General features: G+C 37.8%; 1 protein-coding gene and 1 long non-coding RNA gene across 2 annotated transcripts in view; both read left to right on the top strand.

Annotated features, from left to right (window-relative positions):
* Positions 1–315: 315 nt before the first annotated feature.
* Positions 316–1,611, top strand: LOC149789685 (uncharacterized). Its single transcript, XR_016423985.1, has 3 exons — positions 316–439; positions 755–901; positions 1,517–1,611. It is a non-coding gene; the product is annotated as an uncharacterized LOC149789685 (long non-coding RNA).
* Positions 1,612–3,577: 1,966 nt separating this feature from the next.
* LOC149789686 (adhesion G protein-coupled receptor G2-like) overlaps positions 3,578–24,459 on the top strand; it is a 46,476-nt gene continuing 25,594 nt past the window's right edge. Inside the window, exon 1 of the mRNA XM_089973349.1 lies at positions 3,578–3,724. Within this exon, the coding sequence (XP_089829475.1) occupies positions 3,596–3,724 (129 nt within the window). The 5' untranslated portion in view covers positions 3,578–3,595. The remainder of the gene's footprint in view (positions 3,725–24,459) is intronic.

The following is a 24,459-nucleotide window of genomic DNA, read 5'->3' on the forward strand; positions in this document are numbered from 1 at the left end:
CAAAGAAGTTTCTTCAACTGTAACCATCTAACCCATCTCGTTTCCATTATATTGGCTTTGTCGTCAGTTATATCACTGCAATCATTAATCAAGATTCTCTTGAAGCTAATGTCACTATTTTAATATATTCTTTTTGGACTAATTAATCATGCAATTCTCTTTTCCTCCATTCTGAATACGAAATCTATTGGATGGTACACGTACTTGAACTTCAAACGCAGATTATTTTAACTTCATGGTGATTGCATCTAATTTGACCAAATACTGATTGTTTCTTTGTCTGTCTTTTTCAGGTTCACGTGCTCTCGCCTCCGCCCCATGTGTAGGTGATTATGATACGGGAGCTCGATGGGGTAATGTTACATTTGCAAAGGACTGCCAACCAACACCTAGCCTTGAAAATTCCAACCAGTCCTTATCGTTAAGAAATCTTTCAAAGGTATTATAAGAAAGAAATTTTTTAAATTACTTTTCTTTAACTTCTTTGTACATGTCAGCCAGTCTCTGAGTACATAAAGCTTACAATTTGACAAATGGTTACAGACATATTCACGTCCAAGGAACATACTGAGAAAATGGTTCTAATCTATGAATAAATAATGTGTATTATACATGAAATATTTGCACACACACAAACACACACACACACACACACAAATATATATATATATATTGGTGTCAGATTCTTTACTGTACCTTTGAGCTACGTTTGTAAACTATTCACCTGTTCTTTGTGTGTACAACATATTTGTAGACTGAGGTTGATATCGACAATGTTAATCAAGTAATAACTGATACGGGCATATTGACGAGTGTCCGTGATGTTTTGAGTGATGCCGACGTTATCTACACTGCTCAAATCCTGGAAAATTTAAAGCAGATCTCCTCCTTGCCATCAAACGTAAGTTGCTTCAACTTTTTTATCATCTAACAGTTTATCTTTGTTTGCTAAGCATGTTTTCATGCACGTGTGCGTATATGCATTTGACGTAATGTCACTGCTCCTAAGCCATCTATTGACAATACGATGAATTCGTGGTGAAGGATTGTACAAATTCTTACCGAGTCTGATAAATGGAATCACAGATGTTGTAAGAGCTGAGGTGAAATGGGACGAGGAGGTAGGAATTACGCCGGTTTTTTTTTACCTCGGAGTTTCGTTTTTCTCTGCTTTTTTTTGCAGTTATTATCTAAATAATTCATCCATTTATTGATAGAGCATACTATGACAGAATTTGTTCGTCATGTTCAATAGACGTAATATTAAGCTCAATATTTAGTTTAAAAGAAAATAATTGGATCTTCTTTTTGCTGTATTTATCATTTACTTGCATGCATTTCAAAAAATTAAACGTAACGTGTATGTTAGCACTATTTTCTGTGTACATGTGTGTGTACTGGTTACTTGTACATATTTATCGTATTGTGTTGTATAATTTTGTTTCGTTGATAAGTCTTGCAAATTAAATTTGTTTTCCCATACTAAGCTCACATTTTCCAAATAAACTTTGCGCAGGTTCTTGACGAAGTTATCAAAGTAACAAACAACATATTGAATTTAGACCCGGGTATCATACAGTCAGCGCAAAAAATCTCAAGTGCCGCAAACAGGTGAGAAGAGCCAGATTATGTTTCGATAACGTTATTCATCTAATTTCATATTACTTTCTTATTATGACTAATTATAATCAATTTATGTTAAGTAGTCTCAAAATTGCAATGTATGGAATAGTATTGCCTTAACAGTGATCAAAAATGCAATACACCCTTTACAGTTTATCACTGTACAGGCTATATTCCATCTTGAATTGCGAGTAGTCAACCGCTCTTTCCGGACATGCGTAGTCCTGAGCTGTAAACTGGCCTATATATCGGAGGCTTTCTTCATCAGCTATCATAATTAATTAGTTTTGAAGAAATGTTCGTCTCAAATGCAATAGATGTAATAAAGAAAGTTCTTGTCTTCTAGTTACTACTATTAAATAAATGCCACTTGTCCATCGTTTCAGAACATCTCCGCTTATGTGGATACTCACACATCCGGCAAATAACTGTAGCATCTATGTACAAAATCCATGGTGCATGCTTGTACATGAAATCAAGGTCGCGATCATAAGTGAAAATACAATCCATTGTTTTAATTTCTTAATTTTTTATTAATGAAATTGCGAACATTTTCTTGATATAAAGGACATAAAGGTTAAAGTTATTGTAACATTTTGAGCATAAGTTTTAATTTTGCATAATTGACTTCACGGATCATCTGTCAAATAGTGCAAACCATGGGCAGAAAAATATTTTACCGACGAGAGATTTACGCGAAACTTTGCCATGACTCCTACGAGGAGCTAAATATTTATGCAGAAAATTCACGTCAAAAGTAGAAAGACGAACTCTTGTGCCACGGAGTTTTAAATTTGATATTCACTTCTTGAAACAACATGATGTCTAATATTGGACTTCTTATATATTAATATCATTCAGAATATTACAAGCCATGGATGACCTGACCTTTAAGGTGAACTTGCTTGGCCAGGACTCTAGAAGAATAATCGAACCCTACGTGGTGGCTGATATCTGTGATCAAACTGAGCCAGACGTTATTGGTATAGAGCTAATGAAAGGCAACTGGAAACAAATTGAAAATGGCTCCATCGTTATACTTAACACTGCTCCAGACAATCTACAAAGGGTTGATGCCGCGGTTTATATTGATCCAAAGCTTCTACAAGGTGCGTCTATTATGACAAAGACTGTTAACCGCGACGAGAGCACATTATCTTTTAGTACATTCTTTTTACAATTGGACAGCGCCATCTATGATTTTTATTTATCCAAGCACACAGCTATATAGAAAATTGGTCTCTATAATGATATTAATGAGTCTTAGCTATAGAAAATTTATTTTAATTTTAATATAACTGATGTACATGCCAAGTTTTCGCTGCCTTGTCCGTCTGGAATTAATACCAGTATATATTTCATATGTCAGAGACTGATACATGCTTTACTTAGTCCCATGCTGACCTAGCTTTGGTTAAAAATGACATAAATCTTTGTTATGGGCATCTGGGTAAGTGGCCATGTCAGCATCTGGGCTTCGGGGTATGTGGCCATGTTGGCATCTATGCATCTGGGTATGTGGCCAAGTCGGCATCTGGGCATCTTGGTATGTGGCCATGTCGGCATCTGGGCATCTGGGTATGTGGTCATATCGGCATCTGGGTATGTAGCCATGTCGGCATCCGGGCATCGGGGTATATGGGCATATGGGTACATAAACATACACTTGTGTTATTAAACACCCTCTAAAAGTTTGATTGATTGATTGATTGATTTGTAACATTCAAGCGATTGCCGAGTAGAAACAAGAGTTTTTCTTGGACTTTCTTGACCTAGCAGTTCTTTATTTATATTTTTTCGTTTCTTTTATTTTTGTGTGTGGCTTCTACAGAAAATAATTAACTAGGACTAGATAATAAGAATTTAGTCACTATTGCTTATCTTAATCGGCATTTCTATTTTCACGAAACTGTTTTCCTTAACTCAAGGCTCTACAAGTCGCCTTGCGATGCATGTTTACTGGGACAATACAATGTTCGAGGACAACACCGGCAGATACGAAACTATCAGCAGGGTTGCAGCGGCTAGGCTTTCTCAAAATGGAAAACCAATTGTCGACTTGGGAAACAATACTGTTACTGCCATTTTCCTGCCATTCAAGGTTTGATTGTATTGTATTGTATTGTATTGTACTGTACTGTACTGTACTGTACTGTACTGTACTGTACTGTACTGTACTGTACTGTACTGTACTGTGCTGTATTGTATTGTATTGTACTGTACTGTACTGTACTGTACTGTACTGTACTGTACTGTACTGTGCTGTATTGTATTGTATTGTATTGTATTGTATTGTATTGTATTGCGTTAGTTCAAATGTTGTGTTATGTTACGATACGTTGTGTTGTATTATGTAGTAGTGTTCTATAGGCATTTTGCCCTTATATTTCTGATATACGTCATATCCTCTATCCAGAAGGACTTTCTTTTATTCGACTTTTAATGTCTACAAAGCAATCATACTGTTTCTTATCTGTGCTCAGACTTGTTGGTGATTTTCCGTTTGCGCCATCACTGTTTCGATTTTAGCTGTGTTAGTTATTTTATCTTCAGTGGCTACCTAATACACTTTACTAATCGTGTTGAGACTACGTTTTGCCGCTGCAAGAAGTTCTGACTGGTCACGTATTCGTCAAAGTAATCGTATAGATATTAATTTGCTAGTACCACCAGAGACACCGGCTACTATCGATATAGCACAAACGATAAGGACGAGTGTTGCTGTGAGTGCTGTAACACCAAGTCCAACAGTTGTTACCGCAGTAACCCCACAAGTAGCATCTACAAACAAACACACGTTTGTACTTCGTGACCAACCCTGTTATTTTGGTGATTCATCTCGCATCTGTTGCTCCGCTTTGATTACGTTTTCACGACGGTAAATTTGAGGGTTCATTATAGTTCTTCTACAAATAATTTAATTGAGAAATACAATTGCTCGACAGGCAAATCCAGTCCTGACTCATCAAGTCCAGGTGTAACACGCATACGCACTTATGACCAATTGTCCATTTTTTACTGGTACATCTGTCATAGATCATATAATATATTTTCTTAGGGAAGATTTAAATCTCTGGCGATTGTACCTTTCCGGAACCTAACACCCTTTTCATTTAAAGATACACCGATTTCGACTGTACCTTTTACCTCTAACGATAGTTGTCTTCCAATAAATCTTACACGGATAGGTGCATCCTTGTTGAAGAACAGTCGATATTTATTTTTTTTCATTTGAATCTATGCTGGTGTAGCATAATCTTTGTGGATAGAGCGGTGAATTCCACTTCGTCGTTATAGAAAACGTCCCTGAGTGTTTTCGCACCTAATGGTGCCGTCAGTGAATGGGCGTTTTGAAGTGTATGTGCGATGATTCGAGTTGGTATTGGCACATCAGTGTGGTCCAAGCTGTCATTTTCTATTTGATGTGTAACAAGATTATATTTCAGTGTATATGAGGGTCTGGTAACACCAATCTAACGCCGATATTAGTCGACAAGTGGAAGAAAATCCAATGGTGAAATAACGTGCGTTGTTGAACAACGCAATGATCCCATTGTTGACAAAAACAGCTTGGACGATGGGATCATAAGTGTTCCCTCAATTTCCAAAAGGGCTTCACATTAAAAAAGGAAAGGATAAAAGTATCTTGCACTTGTACATCTATTGTTATTGATCAGGGACTCTAGCCGGGTATGAATAATTCTGAACATTTATTTTGTTTCGATCCATCAACACATCCATGCCAATGTCAAATGTTGAATCTGATGTATATTTGAATAGTAAAGCTTTAGTTTCCTCTGGTATATTATTAAATTTTGTAGAATATCTTTTGCCGTCTTCTATCGTAATCCAGTCCCAATTAGTAGATTTGCAATCACCGAATATGACATCAGCTGCTGAACGGCTTCATTGATAATTTTGGCAAGCGCAGTCGGCTTTTTTCTGTTGATGGTAGCGTAACCGCTTTTGATTGCGCTCGAATGAGTAATCGTTATATTCGATCATGAATAGAATGAACCGCTCCCATTCCCAGAGTTTTCAACCGGACAGAACACACATTTTTCATCCTTGATCCAGATGGGTACAATGAATGTGTTGTCAACAGATTATTATGGAGTGGAAGATATACAGGTGATGTGAACGTAACTGATATCAAATCACCCGGATCGAATATAGATGAAAACGCAAATATCATAAGACCCTGAACTACTACGTTTCCCACACATGCTTCAGTCGTTTGTGCCAGCTTTCGTAACTAACAGTGCTGCATCACAGGTTAAACTTGTATGCGTCGTTGAATTCTGACTATCCCATGTATAATATGCTATCCAGTCCCAGTAGGTCTTGCTGGCAAAAACTGAATACTTTTGGAACTATATTTAGGTCAAACAAGACATCTCTCAATAATCCGTTACATCGCAACTTATATTTCGAGCAAATGTGCATCAGAACTCATCGTCGGTGTCATATTGATATCTTGAGAAATTCAAGTATTAGCGTGCGAAGGTTATCTGATTTTGATGTCATCGGTGACCAATGGCTGACAAATTGATATACCATATTGATTACTTATGGTTTGGTGATGACCGCACGAACTAATCCCACAAGATATTCCAATCTATCAGCAAGGTTGCTAGGGTCACAGTCTACCAAGACATAATCCTTGTTCTGGCTGTTGCTCTATCCAATACATTATTTGTTCTTGTTCTTCTGGTGTTTTTATTTATGTCTAATACAAGTTTTGCTTGTTCTGCAAATGTTGGTGTTTTTCCGTGCATTTATTACTGGTGGAGGCACAGGTCTAGGCAGGTGCATTGTTATATATATTCTTCACAAATGTTCATCGTTTTGGAGTTTTTCGTCTATAAATGCATTACGCGTTTGTACATAATGGATCCACTGATGGTCATTATTCTTGTTCCTTTACAGTAAACCCCCTAAATGCCATTTTAGACCATTCAATGGTCAAGTGTTTGTTATGTACCTTTAAGTGCCTTTTCAACGTGTAATATTTCCAGTTGCTGGGTATATTAAGAACGACACGTATTTGAGACACGAAGATATCCTAGCGAATTTCTTCTTTAAAGTAATGAGGCGGTGATGGCAACTACGACTGGTACTCGGGAGGCACGTGTAATGGTGTCTGCAGTTGCCCTTTCTGGGTATTTTTAATATCCTTGGTGCGTATAATTTGTTTACGAAATGGACCCGGTTCTTCGTCTGCTCCAGTTAGCGCTGACACTTCATTCGATGTTGCTTTTGTTGCCTTTTAAATATCACCAGCACATTCTGCAATTTCCGTTGCTGGTTTAACCACTGGTACAAATGTTTGTTCAAAGCCCGCCGTGGGATCTTCTCGCGCAGTTTATCGCGACTGTAACATATCTTTGATACTTTTAGGACCTGCAATAGTATTACGAATCAATTCCTTGTGTTCGCTGGCCAACCTTTACGGAGTCGTCGTTCTTACTCCTCTATTACATCACTGATGAACATTTTATATGAATGTTATGATTGCCGAAATATCGTATGAGACACATTTGCGTTCAAACCCGCGCGATAATTTTATTTTGATTAGCGCAAACATGTCTTGAAATTCATCCTACGAATGGTCAGCTGCACAACAAGTCCAATGAATATTTGCAATATCATGCGCGTCAATACCACGAAATATCATCATGTTGTCTCGGATTACTTTAGACATAGGTGTTGTTTCGTTAAGGCAAATACATCACTTTTTTTATGGCAACCCCGCAAAGTAATATTTGCGCGGGAATGATTTGGTGCTCAAGCATCACATCGTCGTACACTACAAGATAGTTTTAACTTGCATCCAAATTGCTAGCATTAGATTCTTCATCGATGGTGACAAGAAATCAATAAAAGCTTTGCTTCACTTGGTGCTGTTATCACTTAATGACTCTTTGTCACTCAACGCGTTTTAAAATCCTTAAAACATCATAACACGGTTGATCATCAACCGGCGGTGCAATCACGTACAATCGATCTCATGTAAACCGTCGTGAAATCATATTTAGCAACAGTTGAGTGTTTCCTGATTCAGCAGGGCCAAATGTGAGCGCACGAACTGGGTTTGAATACACGGAATCGGTTGCATGTTTTGACGGTTTTGATGATGCTAACGAGAAAAGGTCAACGACGGTAAAAACTGAGTTTTACAAAGCTGTGACTTTTTATTAAAAAAATTGACCTTTTACTTTATCTTGATGTCACTGAATAATACCATATATAATGCAATTATTGTGTAATAAACTTATGTCTTTAATGTGTGTGCAAAGTCGCACAGAAACACGTACTGCAAATCCAACTCGATTTCAAACACGGACTTGACGAGCCGCGATCAAGGATATATGTCTTCAATGTGGAGCTAAAATGTTCACGTTCATGGGAACTTCCATTTCCATCACAAACACGGCTTTTAAATACGAAATATCCTGGTGAAAAACACATAGCTATTACTGTGGGCCTGGTAACGACTTGATTAAAGACTTTATTTTGACAACCAAGCAAAACCTGGTGAAGCACTCGTGAAGCGTGTTGATGCTACATGTTACCGACATGACATGATTATAAAATATCAGATGATATCCGTTAACGTCAATGTGCCGACGTGGATCTTATCCACGACATAAAGGCGATCAATCCTAAACTATGACAACAAATCTCAAGATGGATTATCAAAGGTATGAAGGCAATTACTACTTTAGGCGGTAGACAAAGTCCACTCATTAAAAATAACTCATACCGATATAAGTAAAGAAACATGGATACAACAAGCCGGACATTATCAAAAATATACTACAATCCGTGGGTATTGGAAAGGTGAAGCTGTAGTTCAAAAGTTAACAAGCCCGTCAAAGGTCATTCATAGGGCTACTCGAACATGATCAGCCAAACAAGCGAGGTGGGAAATGTACCTGCCAAGAAACATTTCACATGAGTAGTTTGATGTCCATGAGCGCGACTGTTCCGGTGGCCTTGTGGTTAAAACGTCCGCCTTGGATGCGGAAGGTCGTGGGTTCGAACCCCGCCCGAGTCATACCGAAGACATATAAAAATGGTACTAGCAGCTGCCTAGCTAGGCGTTCAGCATTAAGAAGTTAGTGTTAGGACTGGTCGGCCTGGTGTCAGGATAATGTGACTGGGTGTGACATGATGCTACATATCTGCGGCGTGATGCCTCAGTGCTAGACATCACTATAAACTGCCTCACTGCAGACATCGTAGCGATATGACTGAAAAAGTGTTAAAGCTACGTTAAAGATCCATATCACACACACACACACACACACACACACACACACACATGTCCATACGCGTAATGAAGTTCATCAGGCTGACCTCATTTCTTTCACATCATCGCCTCAAGGAACACATGTGCACGTTAACCATTGTCGATAATGTAAGCACATACGAAGAAGAGGAGCGATGGACGTCAACCGATATCGCTGATGCACTCGAGCGCACTTTGCACGCGGATTCATTAACATGGCTGACCACGATTATGACATGTGGATCCTGATAAAGAATTGCTCGGATCTGTTGCAGCGTTGTCGAACCAACGTTAGAACCACTCAGAAACATTTTTGTTCGGTGCATGTATGCATCTGACGAGGTACATGTATGCACCTGACGAGTTAGAAAGTGGAAAACATTGTGCTAGTAACCCTTCGATCTGTCTCGGAACAGATTGATATTCCAAGACAACCAACACGTTACCCGTCACCTGGTGGATCATATCCACGAAAGGCAAATCCTTCCAGGAGGACATTTGTGCGAGGGGATTTACAAGTTGATCCAGCAAATACGGAACTGTCACCATGATTTGTTTCAACATCTTAATGTATCACTTTGCGCTCGCGCACGTCAATCATAAGCTGATTCACAACAGTATGACGACCAGGGTAATATTACCATTATGTAATATCCTTCACTTGGTATCAAGAGGTGACAAACTCACCTTGGTACATCGGTATATAACCATTCGATGTTTCTTGGATCGTTTCTACACCGTACCATATTTACCGTGTGTGCGAATTCTCGTCGTTAGCGAAGAGATATACGTATATATTGTGTCGAATATCTTGTTGCACAACCGCGCACGCGACTTCGTTAGCGTTCTTAATGGGTGTGCGGGTCCAATCATAATTTAATACACGTTAGGCCTCAGTCCAACACACTCTGAGACTGGTTCTCTCGAGCAGTTTGATCTTGTCGTAGTAGAAATTGTATACTAACAGCTTAGACGATCCATTATTGATTATTTGTCAGCATGAATTTAAATTTTTAACTTTGAACGGTAACAAGTACACTGTCAACGATCTTTCGTGATTTAAATGCCGTGTCACCGATGAGTCTTTGAAGTTGTTTTGTTCGCTCTCAATGTTAACTCAAATACTCAAGGTTAACTCGAATAGGCTTCAGAAGATTCTCCATGGTTTTCCCAAATACAAAATTGTTCATGAATTTAAAAGAAATCATTCGCAAACTCATTTGTAGCCTTCGTGTTATAATCCTTATGTATATGAATATAAGGGGTCATCCAAGTGTACTAGCGAAATCCAAGCTTTCGATGTAATGCACGAGATCTGACTTTTACATGTACATGGCAGTGTCAAGAAATGTTTCAAACACATAAGCGAGCAACAAGACATCAGTGCGCACTTAACAAACCCTGATAATCACCGACGTTTTTGCACTTGAATGCCTACCAGACTTTGTTTGCATACGCATAATCGTGACAGCGACGAATAAAGCGCTTCAATTGATGGCAAATGACTTTTCAGCACGTTGATGTCAATCATTTGTGTACTAGTATGGGTACATACATTTTCACGTTAACAGGTCAGTATTAGGAATTAACAACCTAACTAGTCAAGCCTGTTCACTGTTAGTGTAAGCAGGTCAGTGTTAGGAATCAACAACCTAATTAGTTATGCCTGTTGAATGTTATCTTAAACAGGTCAGTATTAGGAGCTAACAACCTAATTTGTCCAGCCAGGAAAGCTATGTACCTTATTAAAATATTTAATCTGAACTTGCATGTGGACTGTGTGGACTGTCAGAACTTGCATGTGGACTGTCAGAACTTGCATGTGGACTGTCAGCTTGAAATTTGTGATATGAAAATATTCCCAATTCTCACATACGCAGCTGAGATCTGGGGTTTTTAAAGAGTAGATATAGTTCATTTAGATTTTCTAAAATATGTGATCAATGTTTGAAGTCCACCTCACATATAAGCTTTGTAGTGAGCTTGGTAGAACGTCGTTACATTTATAATTAAAAAGGACCATGGTTAGCTATTGGGTAAATCTCAATATTGGTAGGGGCCCCGAGTGGCCGAGTGGTCTAAAGCGCTCTTCGTTACGGATCACTGCCATCTCACCTCTGTCTGCGGCGGTTCGAGTCTAAGATTCAGCCAATGTGGGCATGTGAGAAAGCTTGCCAGTAGCTTCTCGTGGGTCGGTGGTTCTTTCCGGGGTTTTCCGGGTTCTTCCTCCACCATTAATACTGGCCGCCATGTATAGCCCATCGTGCTGAAAAATGGCGAGCAGCAGAGAGGGTGAACAGACCATAGAATTCCGACAAAATAAATAAAACAAACAAATAAATCATCTCGTAGAAAGGTCCAGATTTTACAAATGAACTTTCCTTGAGATGTTTATTTTTGCAATGACCGATTGTGCTAATAAAACCTCAGTTTGAAATAGTAGCTGAAAAAATAAAGTACTCTACGTGTTTATTTATTTCTTGTTTATTTTTTTGACGACCAACGTTGGTAGGTACCCTCTCTGCTGCTCCCCCTGTTACCCAAATATTTTATCAATACCCACACGATATCTTGTTCTTGGATCATGTAAATTTATTGTTATAAATCCATGCGGGGTAGCTTGCGCTCGTGAGAAGAAATTTTTGAATTTAATTATATCCATGTCACCACCACACCAAGTTTGATGAATATTTCGCAACGTGTGTGTGTCTACGCCATTAAACACAACTAAAATGTTGCAGTTGTCTCTGATCACCTTCGGAATTTGTGTATATCGTTGAGTAACATAGATCACGTCTGTATTTTTATGTCTACCTCGGGAAAATATTCTGGCTGGATTTGATTGTTTATCTAGCATCACATCGTCGTATACAACTAAATTATTAATAAATCCGTCTATGGAATCTACGGATGGTGCTTCATCAATATCGGTTATAAACTCTATAACATCATTATCTTCATCCAGTAATCGTGCGTTTTCATTGAAATCTTTAAGTACATCATAACATCGTTGATCATCAACGGATGGTGCTACTAAATACAACTTATCCCATTTCAACCATCTCATTATCAGATTAAGTAATAATTGCGTCTTACCCGATCCAGATGGTCCTATGATAATCATTCTGATGGAGTTCGGTAGCGCAGGATGATGCTTAACTGGCTCTCGCTGCCGAGTTGCTGAGAAATCAATTATATCCATATATATTATAACATGAATTTATATTGTTTACGCTGTAGAGTTAAAACTCCAACTATTGATTTAGCTACAGTTACAACAAAAAATAAAAAAATAGCGTACGGTGGAAAATGTTCTGTATGCTGTAGAAAGAAATTTTCGTTTTTACCTAATAAGCGCGGTGGTGATATTGCTAATTTGATGTCAAAGTTTCCAGGTGCTCCATGGGCTAAATACAGCGGAGAAAAACATCTACCAGGATATAATTATTGCGGTCCTGGTACTCGACTCGATATCAGGCTCGATAATCAAGATCAACCAAAACCAGGCGAGGAACCAATAAATGCTATTGATCGAGCTTGTCATGTTCATGATGTAGCTTATAAAAGTCAAAATCTACAAGATAGGCATATTGCAGATGTAAAATTAATTAATTCATTAAATTCTATAAAAAATAAAAATATTAGAGAATCATTAGCTAATTGGTTAGTAAGATCCTCGATGAAAGGTAAATTAGCGATTGGGGCTGGTAATTAATAATGGAATCAATTTATTATTCACCGAGAGGATACTGGAGAGGCAAAGCAGCAATTGGTAAACTCGCTGATGCAGCATCGGTTAAACATTCTACTGCTAAAACGTGGTTATCTAAACAAGCAATATGGCAAATTTATCTACCACGTCCTAAACACATTCAGTACTCGTATTTCGATGTCAGTGTTCCTAATGAAGTTCATCAAGCTGATATTCTGTTTTTACCGCATGATACTGTGCGTGGAAAAACGTACAAATACGCGCTAACCGTAGTTGATGTTGCAAGTAGATATAAAGAAGCAGAGCCGCTATCGGCGAAAACATCATCTGAAGTAGCTGATGCGTTTGAACGAATTTATCAACGAGGTGGTGGACCACAAGGTGGTCTGCGATGGCCACAGCTACTACAGGTTGATCCTGGTAAGGAATTTCTTGGTCCAGTATCATCGCTGATGAAACAACATAATACCAAAATACGACGAGGTCATACTGCAATTCACCGTGATCAAGCAATTGTTGAGCGATTTAATCGAACACTTGCTGAACGGTTATTTGGATATCAATACGCGAGGGAATTTATTCAGGATAAAAGATCTCGTGAATGGGTTGCAAGATTACCAATCGTGATAGCTGCATTAAATAATGAAATCACACGAACAACCAACATGAAACCCATTAGCGCGGTCACAAAAAAAATATACCAACACAACGGAAAGATGCTGGAAAACAAAAAATATTAGGTGATGTCACAGTCAGATATTTATATGAGCCTGGTGAACTTGAAGGTGGTAGCGCGAGAGCAACTGATCCTATTTGGAGTGTTACCACACACAAAATATCTACCGTGACAAGATCCACTGGAAGAAATGTAGGCGTTTCCAGACCTGCAATCTACAGATTAGATTCTGCTGCTCCTCAACGTGGATTTACGCGTGAACAACTACAAATAATTCCCGCGGATACACAACTACCACCGCGATCACTCCGGTGATTTCGATCACTTAACTAGCACTAGCACCTCTACGTCGATTACACTCAAGACAGGTTAACATGGTATTTTCTCGTGTATGACCGCGACTATTATCTTTTCTATCTACGGTAAATTGTCTTGAATCATTACTCGAATACCGCCATAACATTATACAATTACAACTGGTGCAATGATTGTTCTGCTGCTGTTTTAACTCAATAATAAATTCAACATCAAGATCAAAGTCGCGTTTATTTTTTTTGTCAGATTGTTTGTATCCGATTAATTTTTTTCTTATTATATCATCATCGATGATGTTAAATTTATCAACGATTTCAGGAATTATAATTCTACGTAATTGAGATATATTTCTGACCCTCGATACCGCTAAATAAACTAAATTTGACCACTCGATGCGATCGTCTATAATCCAGACTCGTGTGTCAGAAATAGTTAATCCCTGAGACGAGTGGATCGTCATAGCGTATCCCAACACCCATGGAGATTTGTCAGCGCGTAATGCATCTTCGACTACACTGATATCAACGGCGACAATATCATTTAATACGAGATTCTGTTTTTCAGTCTGTCCTGGAATATCAACATTAATATTCTGTTTTCGTGTATCTGATGGTCTATAAGACAACGGTACGGGTAGTTCTGAATATTGTTCTTTATGTAGCTGAAATAACTGCTGTTGTAAAGCGTCTCTGATTATTTTTCTACTTGCTACGATCAAATCGTTGGGTCTCCATGAGTTCAAAAAATCACTCATTGATGTCTCTGAGATCACTCCACGTAATATTTCGCACTGAATTTTGTTTGATTGTAATCTGATTAATTTTTTAAACTCCTTCAAATTTGCATCAAGAGCTCTATGATCATCATCTATTTCTTCGTAATAATCAACGAAATTTTTTAACCAGTCATGTGGAGATGGTCCAACAAAGGGCGGAGGTTGACCATGATCGCCACACATTATTATGGCGGTATTTTTCGTCAACAACCAATCAAGAAACGTTTTTAATGTATCCAATGAGACCGTGCATATCTCATCCCAAATAATTATTTTAGGTATATATTTTTCCCCCATCCGTTCAGGAGTCCATGTATCTCCGCGCCACCGAAAGAAACTATGATACGTACACGATTGTACTTGCCGCTGTTTCATCTCACGTGCAAGTCTATGTGTGGGTGTCAGCACGATTATATCTGAATTTCTAAAAACATTAATCGTTCGAGTTGTTTTGCCGCATCCACCAGGTCCATTGAGATATACTGTCTTATATCTGGTTATTGGATCACTCAACGATGGTGCTTTCGACATTTCTGATATTTTATTACCCTCACGATAAACATCTCTCACTGGAACATCTGCTGATTCTGTATAATTGTGTAATAGTTCCTTTTTTATTCTCCACGAACCCCATCGTTCATCATTACTTGTAAATTTCATAACAGGTTCTAAATATTTACTTGAAATATAAAACGAGTCCGTTGCGACTCTGACTGCGGTCTCAGGAAATCTATTAATCATCGATAATAAATTTATAGAACCATAAGCCAACATGGAAGATCTTAGATGAGTATATTGCGGGGATACGTCATTTATGTAACTAACGATCGTACCTAATTTTGTTCCGTCGGATAAATAAACACTCTCTCGATTTACAAATGTATTTTTCGCCGTTGTATCAGCGATTATAAAATCGTACTCGGCATCATCTAAAATTAATCGTGCGTGATGTCTTTTATAATCATATGCACCACCTTGAGTAAATTTACCTATAATTTTTCTACCGAGATCTTTTGCGGTTTTGAGTCTATTAGGAATATCATCTTCGGAAATATCAGGATATTTTTCCTTAAACTCGCTAATAACTTCAGAATCTGACATGGGCAACCAAACTTTGGTCTGTGTATGATATGATATAATTGCCTCACTGACCACCAACGATGTCAGTATCATACAATCTAGCATATATCGCAACAAAACTATAGGTGCCCAACGTTTTTCACAAAAATGTCTGCCAAACCAAACATAACAAATCTTGTGAAGATTTTCGTTAAACTCGAACGACTCAATACAGGCGAATCCAGTCAGATCAAAATCAGGTAATGGTCCATTAATTGCCACTCGCGTCATCTCGTTTGTAGGGTGACCAAATCTTTCAAAGTACGTAGAACAATCTCCGTATCCCAGAAAACTTCCTGGATAACATGCAACCATATCAACCGAAATAACATCATTGTAATTGTATTTGGTATTCCATAATCCGCCATGTCCATATTCGACGCAACTTGCGCGTACGTCCTCGAGTAAATCAAATCGTGTTGGTTTCCATGAATTTCGTTCTCTGGCGAAATGAGCCGCAACAGATGGAACGGTAAAACAATTAGTTAGTAATTTGTCAGTATTTTCCGCGTGTTTGCACTGTAAAAACGTCGCAAGATTTTTCATCTCGTCATGGAGGGATTCTGTGCGATATATTTCACCGTTCGGTTTGACAAACTGATCAAATTCACCCTCCTCATTACTTTTAAATAACCATACCGATACAGGATCGGTTTTACTTATTTCTTTAATAAAATCAAACATATCTGCCCCAGAATTATCTGCCCCAGAATTATCTGGGGAGTAAAATCTAACAGTTCGATCACGTGGAAATATTGTTACTGCGTTAGTCCATGCGTGCGCGTTATGATCGATAATATTTATTGGAGCTCCTTTCGATTTATATTTCGACTGGTACAGTACTTCTCCCGTTATTGTCGCTACGGCTATTGGAAATTTTAATATTTTTCCTAGTTCAGCAACATCTTTTATTGTAGCACCGGTATCCTTAACTGAATCAGCCCACGAGTTTATTTTTTCACGCCTTAAATCAGTTAATCCATTTCCACGCATCGCGTTTGTAAAGTGTTCTATTACTCGTTCAGCTACACAATTTAACCTTGAAAATTTCATCGGCGCTAGTTTATCAACGTTGGGTTTTTTATTTATCTCATAAATTCCATAAATAACTGCTGTTACAGGATACGCTCGCTCATAATACGGTTTATCAATACCTGTCAGTAGACCCGGTCTGGAATTTTTACTTAATATGATAGTTTTATTATTACCAAGGACAGGATCATATTTGTCACGGATAATCCAACTATCTGTTTCTGTTAATACAATAAATTTTACTCTGAAGAAATATTTTTGATTGCCCTCGTATTCAGCGATGTAGTTAATGATAGTTGCCGCTCGTTTGTCATTCATTGTAGCGTCCTTGACAGCGTCCTTGACGGAGTCAGGGCGTATAATCTTGAACGTTGACCATGTATGAGATGCGCCATCCGTGTAAAATTCTTTCTTAGCGTCATGAATTTTCGAGATCAAACTTTTATTTTTCGGATCAACCAGATCTCGTACTGGCAAGTCAGAAGATAATCTGTCAAGGTTGAATTTATACTTAACAGGCCTAGTTTGGGATAATCTCTCAAACTCGTTCATATAATTAAAACAAATATTTAAATAAAGAAAATTATATATATATAAATATACAATGTCTCAATGCAGATGGTTGATGATCGGCTCAGTAAATCGATGCAACAAATCCTGTAGAAAGGAATTTTGTTGGATGCACTCACAAAACATACGACGAGGAAGTCTAGGACCAATACCATGTCTACGGTGTGGTATTGGAGTGCGAGGAAAGACAGAATTATGTGGAAAGTGTGGCGGGAAACGGTTCAGAGAACTTAAAAGATATTATGACAAAAAAAATAATAGCGGTGAAAACGCTATAAAATCCGTGGAGGATTATATATCAAGATTTCAGACAAACAATGATTTAAACATATAATATTATTATAATGGAGCAAAATATATTTGTCCCACATCCTGTCATAACAAACTATGAATCAAATATTAATGGTATCATCAGACACCGCAAGTTAAAAAAACCAGTTGGTTGTATTAATAATGTTGGTTATCTTAGATTTGTAGTTGGAAAGAAACATTATCTATGTCATAGATTTACGTACGAGTGTCACAGGGGTTTGATCAAAGACGGTCTTGTTATTGATCATATTGACGGGGACACTCAAAACAATAATTTATCCAACCTTCGTGTTGTCACATACAGCGAGAATAATACACGTGGAAATACAGGAAGATATAAGACAATCGGAAAGAGGGGGGTAATTTCTACAAACATAGAAACCGGTGAAGAAATTATGTTTCAGTCTATGAACGCTGCTGCGACATATTTTGATATTAACTCGCGTTCAGTACAAAAAGTAGCAGATAATATAACCAGATCTGCTCTCTCGAAAAAATATAAACAGAAAATCATCTTTCAGTATCAATAACTATCATCACCACATTATTAACTATCATCACCACATTATTAACTATCATCACCACATTGAATTAATTTTTTTAATTTATGTCACAGTAGGTCCTCCATACACTACTGAATTTTTGATTTAAGGGGAGATTACTTTGTAATATATAGTTTTCTTCGTAGATGGTTGGTTTTTTATGATCGTAATTAGTCAGTTTAACTAATTACATCGTAACTAATTACATCGTAACTAATTACTCGTAGAAGTATTATTTATGGTTTTTAAATATTTTCCCATCATACAACACATGATCCGTAGGAAGCTGCTGTGTGTAAACAGAAACCGTTACTCATTGTAATCGACCTGCAGTTGTGTGTTCACTGAACTTACAGTTCTGGAAAGTTCTTTGACTGGTGCATTAATGCTACTGTTATTATTGATTTTCGGTCTGCTACAAATACAGAAACTGTTATTCAGAAACTGTTATAAATACAGAAACTATTATTCAGAAACTGTTATAAATACAGAAACTGTTATAAATACAGAAACCGCTACAAATACAGAAACCGTTATTATTCAGAAACTGTTATAAATACAGAAACTGTTATAAATACAGAAACTGTTATAAATACAGAAACCGCTACAAATACAGAAACCGTTATTATTCAGAAACTGTTATAAATACAGAAACTGTTATAAATACAGAAACTGTTATAAATACAGAAACCGCTACAAATACAGAAACTGTTATAAATACAGAAACCGTTATTATTCAGAAATCGCTGTTTAGTGTAAATATTGGTTCCTTAGCTATATATTAACTTCCGAAACATATGTTCGTAACAATGTTTGATAGCTCGATCAGTATGGTATTGGACTGTGACGCTCGCGGTCCAGGATCGAATCCCCATGGCTGACAATTTGTCGGTGGTGCGCATAATTGCGATTTTTATAATAGTGGGGGGAACCGCAATAACCCCTCCGCTCAGCAAATTCACAAACCACAATATTGACTTGTGGTTGATACATATTTTCGTATCACCCACTGGATTAATTATTGTGGGTGTGATTTTGCTGAGCGTACATGTTTGTACTGTCCTTAGTTAGTGCCGTATTCATAATCTGAGCTCGCTAATACACTCGATAGGGGCTCTTCATTCATTGTATATAACCATTTCATTGTATGTATATCCTCTAAACTTGGTAGATTGCGGTGGCAAGCTACGAGTTTAATGAGGACTGTGCTGTCCTTAGTTAGTGCCGTTTCATTCATAATCTGAGCTCGCTAATACACTCGATAGGGGCTCTTCATTCATTGTATGTATATCCTCTAAGCTTGGTAGATTGCGGTGGCAAGCTACGAGTTTATGAGGGTTGTGCTGTCCTTAGTTAGTTATATGTTATGTGTATACCTCTAAACTTTGTAGATTGCGGTGGCAAGCTACGAGTTTATGAGGGTTGTGCTGTCCTCCCTCTTGGGCCTCTAGACCGTTGTTTGGCGGGTTAGGGGCTCTCGTAGAGGGAATATTTGCCTAATGAACTTGGTAGATTGCGGTGGCAAGCTACGAGTTCTTCGCTGTGCTGTCCCTGAAACATCCCGACGAACTCGCTAATACACTCGATAGGGGTTCAGGGATATTTTTTTTATTTTAAAGATTTATATATTATATAATGAACCATGAAAATATCAATGATGTAATTGTCGCCATTAAAAAATTAAAAAAAGATGGAATTAATATATCTGATGAACTTAATCCTGAAAAAATAGTTTCTGACTTTGAGATTTTACAAGAACGTAAAACCATGGGGACACACACACTATCATCTGAATACAGTCTCATGAAACGGATTCAATCGGCAATGTTTCAGTCGCTAGCTACCGTAGAAGATGATCATGTGAAGGAGTTCGTTCCTCTTTCTACCGCCGTAGAAAGAATTAAGTCGTTATTATCCCACGAGTATGAGGCAAAGAAAACGATTAGTACTCGCATAAGACTATTAAGAAAAATAATGTCAGATCGTGAAACGATCCAAGGTAACTTCGTTACTGATGAAACGATCCAAGGTAACTTCGTTACTGATGATAATGAAAATGAAAGTTTTGGTAACTGGGGTCCATGTCAACGCTGACCACGTGTATTGATAGTCAAAATCAAGAAAGTTCTAACCTTGTCAAATTTGTTCCTAATAAATTTTATTTATTATAAATTTTATTTATTATAAATTTTATTTTTACTGAGGATTTATTTTTTTTTTACTAAAATCAAGAAAAATGCACAAATTACTTGATTCTGACGGGGTAGTTGGTAGTCAAAATCAAAGAAAAATGCACGAACTACTTGATTTCTGACGGGGTAGTTGGTAGTCAAAATCAGGAAAATTGAGCAATTTCGTTGTATTTTAGTAAAAAAAAAATAAAAATCTCAGTAAATAAATAAATAAAATTAATTTATAATAAATAAAATTTGTTAGGAACAATTTGACAAGGTTAGAACTTTCTTGATTTTGATGGGGTAGTTGGTAGTCAAAATCAAGTAATTCGTGCATTTTTATGTTTCTGATGGGGTAGTTGGTAGTCAAAATCAAGTAGTTCGTGCATTTTTATGTTTCTGAGGGGGTAGTTGGTAGTCAAAATCAAGTAATTTGTACAATTTCAGTAAAATTAATAAATATTATTTTTTTTAAGTTGATCGAATTTGATTCTGATCTCTGTTACTAACTGTTAAGAAATCCTCGCGTGTAAAACCCTCCTCCACATGAAGATCTACGATAAAGTCTTTACGACAAAAGTCCTAGGACTTTACATACAGATTTATTACAAGCTCTTCTTCACGTATGTCAATCAAGCGATTAAGGTGGTCTGTGAGCTTAAAATTGATTCGTGTTAACATATTATTGTGACACCGCAAATACACGGGATTAGTTGGTTCTTGCACGATTAAATTTCCAGGGGGAACTTGTGGTGTGAACGTGTACAGGATGTATCCTTGTTGAGCTTGATTTGATCTTCCAAGATCTATTTGATAGCTGCCATCGATTACGTCACAAACCAGATTGACCGCGACCGTCGGTGTTATATTAACGATCCGCGGGGATACGTGCCTTCCGCCGCCATGTGGATCATTATCATGTCTGAGAACGGTTGGATATGGTGCTAGTTTTTTCCATGCATCGAGTATTTTAGGGAAGTTTTCGTTGATAATTCTGTCTATTTCATCCTTTTTATATTTAAATGATATAAATACGATATTAACCCCCACTGTATACTCCTTTTCTGATATTGTATAATGATCAAGAAATGGTCTTCTAGGACGGGAGGAGGGGAGAGCATGTTTATCTGCTGCTTCAGAAAAAACATCATTAATATAATTAAGATCTGATCCTACTTGATTTAGATGCTGTATTGACTCAATAATTTGTTGTTTTATATCCTCAGAATAATTTTGCGATAACGATGAAAACAGATTTTGTATTTTGCCGATTGATTGCCGGAACTCAAAATCCATGGGATCAGTATACAGTCTAAAAACATTCCTGTAGGTTATATCATCACTGAAATTATAAACCCGGTACGCATCACCGGCTCTATTCCATGGAAATTTTTCTCTATATTCTGGAGTTGTTATAAATTTCCTTTCATCTGTGAAAAATTCATCTAACTTCGGTTCTGGTGGTCCTTTATGCACCGGGGGGACATCCGGCCATCCTAGCACTGATCTGATTGAAGATTGATAAATATCAACGGCATAATCAGGCGAGTTTATTTCAACCGTCGAGGACAACGTCGGCTCATGAACGTTTATTGATATTTTTTATTCCTTTCCCGTTATTGATTTTATTCTACGTGCAAATTCCTCACCGATCTCTTCAATCTGGTAACTGCCGGTTGGTATTCCAACAACAACCCAGTCAGGTGTTCCATCGGATTTGTTCTTGTTAGCAAATACGAGCGAATTATTTGCTGGTGTACCATGAAACGATTTTGATCTGATATTTGGCCAGCTGTAATATACCCGTAATTGTGCTAGTGCTATTTCTTTTACTGGAATTGCAGTAGGAAAATTAACACTAAATTCAGGATTAGTTGAACTTACCGAGATCATTGTTATCTTTGGCGGAGTTGTGTTGGTCACGATCTGCTGGAGTAATTCTGTCATTATTGATACTTGTATCTTTAATACCTTCATCGTATATTTTGGTCATCATTGAAAATTCGAAATCAGATATAATTCCATCACTGAGACTCGCTGATAACAACGAGGATAATTTCGAGTATGCTACCGTCGCTGTATGTAATTTTATTTTGTAATCGGATAATTTTTCGTTCGTACAAGTACATATTTTTTTTGTGATGATACCAAGCACACCTGCAATAGTTGTTGCTGCTGAAATACAGATAGTTACAGCTACTGGTGCCATCGTTGTCAACGCTGATAATATTACACCGGTTCCAGCAACAAAAGCGGATACTGAATAAACAATCACATCAACGATAACCAATCGTCGTCGATATTTTTTTACTTTTACTGTATATTGATCGACTTGATCTTTTAGCGCCGCCTGCCATTCACGCGCTTGATTGTATCTGTATTGTGCACCGTCCATATATATTTTTATGCAGTAACCAATTGATGTGCTTCAGCTACAAATTCCAAACACCACCAGTAAGATGTTGCGGTTAATGTCCTATCAGCTGCTTCCAGAATAAATATTTCCTCGGCTCCGATATTTAATATAACAGATACAACCCCGGAAAACCTGTCGGTGGAATGACGCCATGGAAACGTTGTAAATATTTCAAATTTTGCAGCACTAAACACAGACAGCCTGTACACGCCAGTGCTTGTTGCGGTATATTTGATAGTATTATTTTGTTTTGACCATGTTGCAAATCCCGATGATACCGTGCATACGATGTTTGTGATATGCCCGGGAGTTATTTCAGCTGGAATTTTAATCAGATTGGTTTTATTGATAATCTCAGGAATTCCCGCTACGATGTCTAGTTGTGTTCGTTTGATCGTGTCTAGGTTACTTTTGATATCAACGAGTTTCATGTCAATGACGGAAGGAGTTCCAAAGAACTTATTTATGGCATCATCGGTTTTCTGAAAATTTCTTCGAAGCCTTGTAAACGCGCCCGTGTGAACGTCATACTCGGCCCGCAGCGTGGATAGTTTTCCATCCACGTCGTCAACGTATTGTTTGTTTGCGACTTCGTTGTCAGATTTTGGAGCTGTTACAGCTACTATTTTGTTCCCGTTCATGTTAAGTTCACCTGTCATTGTGTCACCGGTGTTTCTCACGCGATTAGCAACACTTTTTGCAATTTCATCTCTGATGGTTTTAAGTGACATACTTGAATCTCTGATTCTACCACCGTCAGTAAACACGGGAATATTATCCGTAACTGCACCAAGTACTCGCCGGACTATATCATTCCATCTGATATTGCTGGTTTTTAGTTTACCATATCGATCTTGAAAAATAACAACTTCATCTGGGTCAACTCCAGCAAGGTTCATAATATCAGCGAGGTCATCCTTGGTCGCATACTTTGACAGATCAACGTCGGATTTTATTTTCTTAACGCGTGAAGATCTTCCGTAAATGTCAACCATTATAATAAGATCCGTTGTTTAAAATGCTTTACGCGCAACATATCGGTTGCTTGTATAATCGTGCACGACTTTATGTGGCGGCTTGGATGATTTTGATATTGCGTCGAGTACATTAATTACTTCACGGCCGCATATTGGCGGATCTGTCATTGTTTGTGTGGGTAGCGTTGAATACCAAACTTTGGAACCTCTGGTTGTTGCGTGGAGTGGTGCGACATACTTGATAAATTCAACAGGTGGAGCTAACCCGTACGAGTCAAAATAAACAATTCCACGCGGATCAATCGCGTATGATACCCAATGAGTACCAGGTCCGGAACGTTTGTCAAGATTAATAATACCTGTTTCTAGTTTGTTTGGTTGTTTCGGTAATTGATCTCGCATAAAAACACCTCTAAAGGTGGATATTTTTAATTTTTTAGCAGCATCAAGTAAATCAAAATTTGATGATGGAACGTCTAACGAAATGACCCTGGAAGCCTTAGGCCTCTCCCCCAACGAGATCCCGGTAATCTTAGACCGCGTCCCTTTTTTTTGTTATATCGTCCACCAGTAGCTTTTTCGAAAATTTTTTTACGCGCCGCTCCAGCAGCACCTAACGCAACTGCTTTTGCTACGGCTGGAGCAGCCGCAGCTAGTAATGCCGGAATGGCCGCAAGAAATGGGAATATACCACCCGTTTTAACCATGTCTTTGATGGCGCTCGGGGAGAGATGGAATTGAACTCCAGTTTTTGATTCTAGGGCTTTATTGAAATGTTTAATCTGATTATTTGTCAACGATAATTTGTTTGGACCACCACTAATCTGATCTCGTTTTAGTGATATTTTAGTTCCGCATTTGTTGGCGGTTTTTGATTGAAGCTTTTTTACCTGACCCGGGGTCAGAGTAACATTAACATGAC

The sequence above is a fragment of the Sinohyriopsis cumingii genome, chromosome 10 (assembly GCF_028554795.1).
Source record: "Sinohyriopsis cumingii isolate HCF-2022 chromosome 10, ASM2855479v2, whole genome shotgun sequence".
Taxonomy (NCBI): Eukaryota; Metazoa; Mollusca; class Bivalvia; order Unionida; family Unionidae; genus Sinohyriopsis; species Sinohyriopsis cumingii.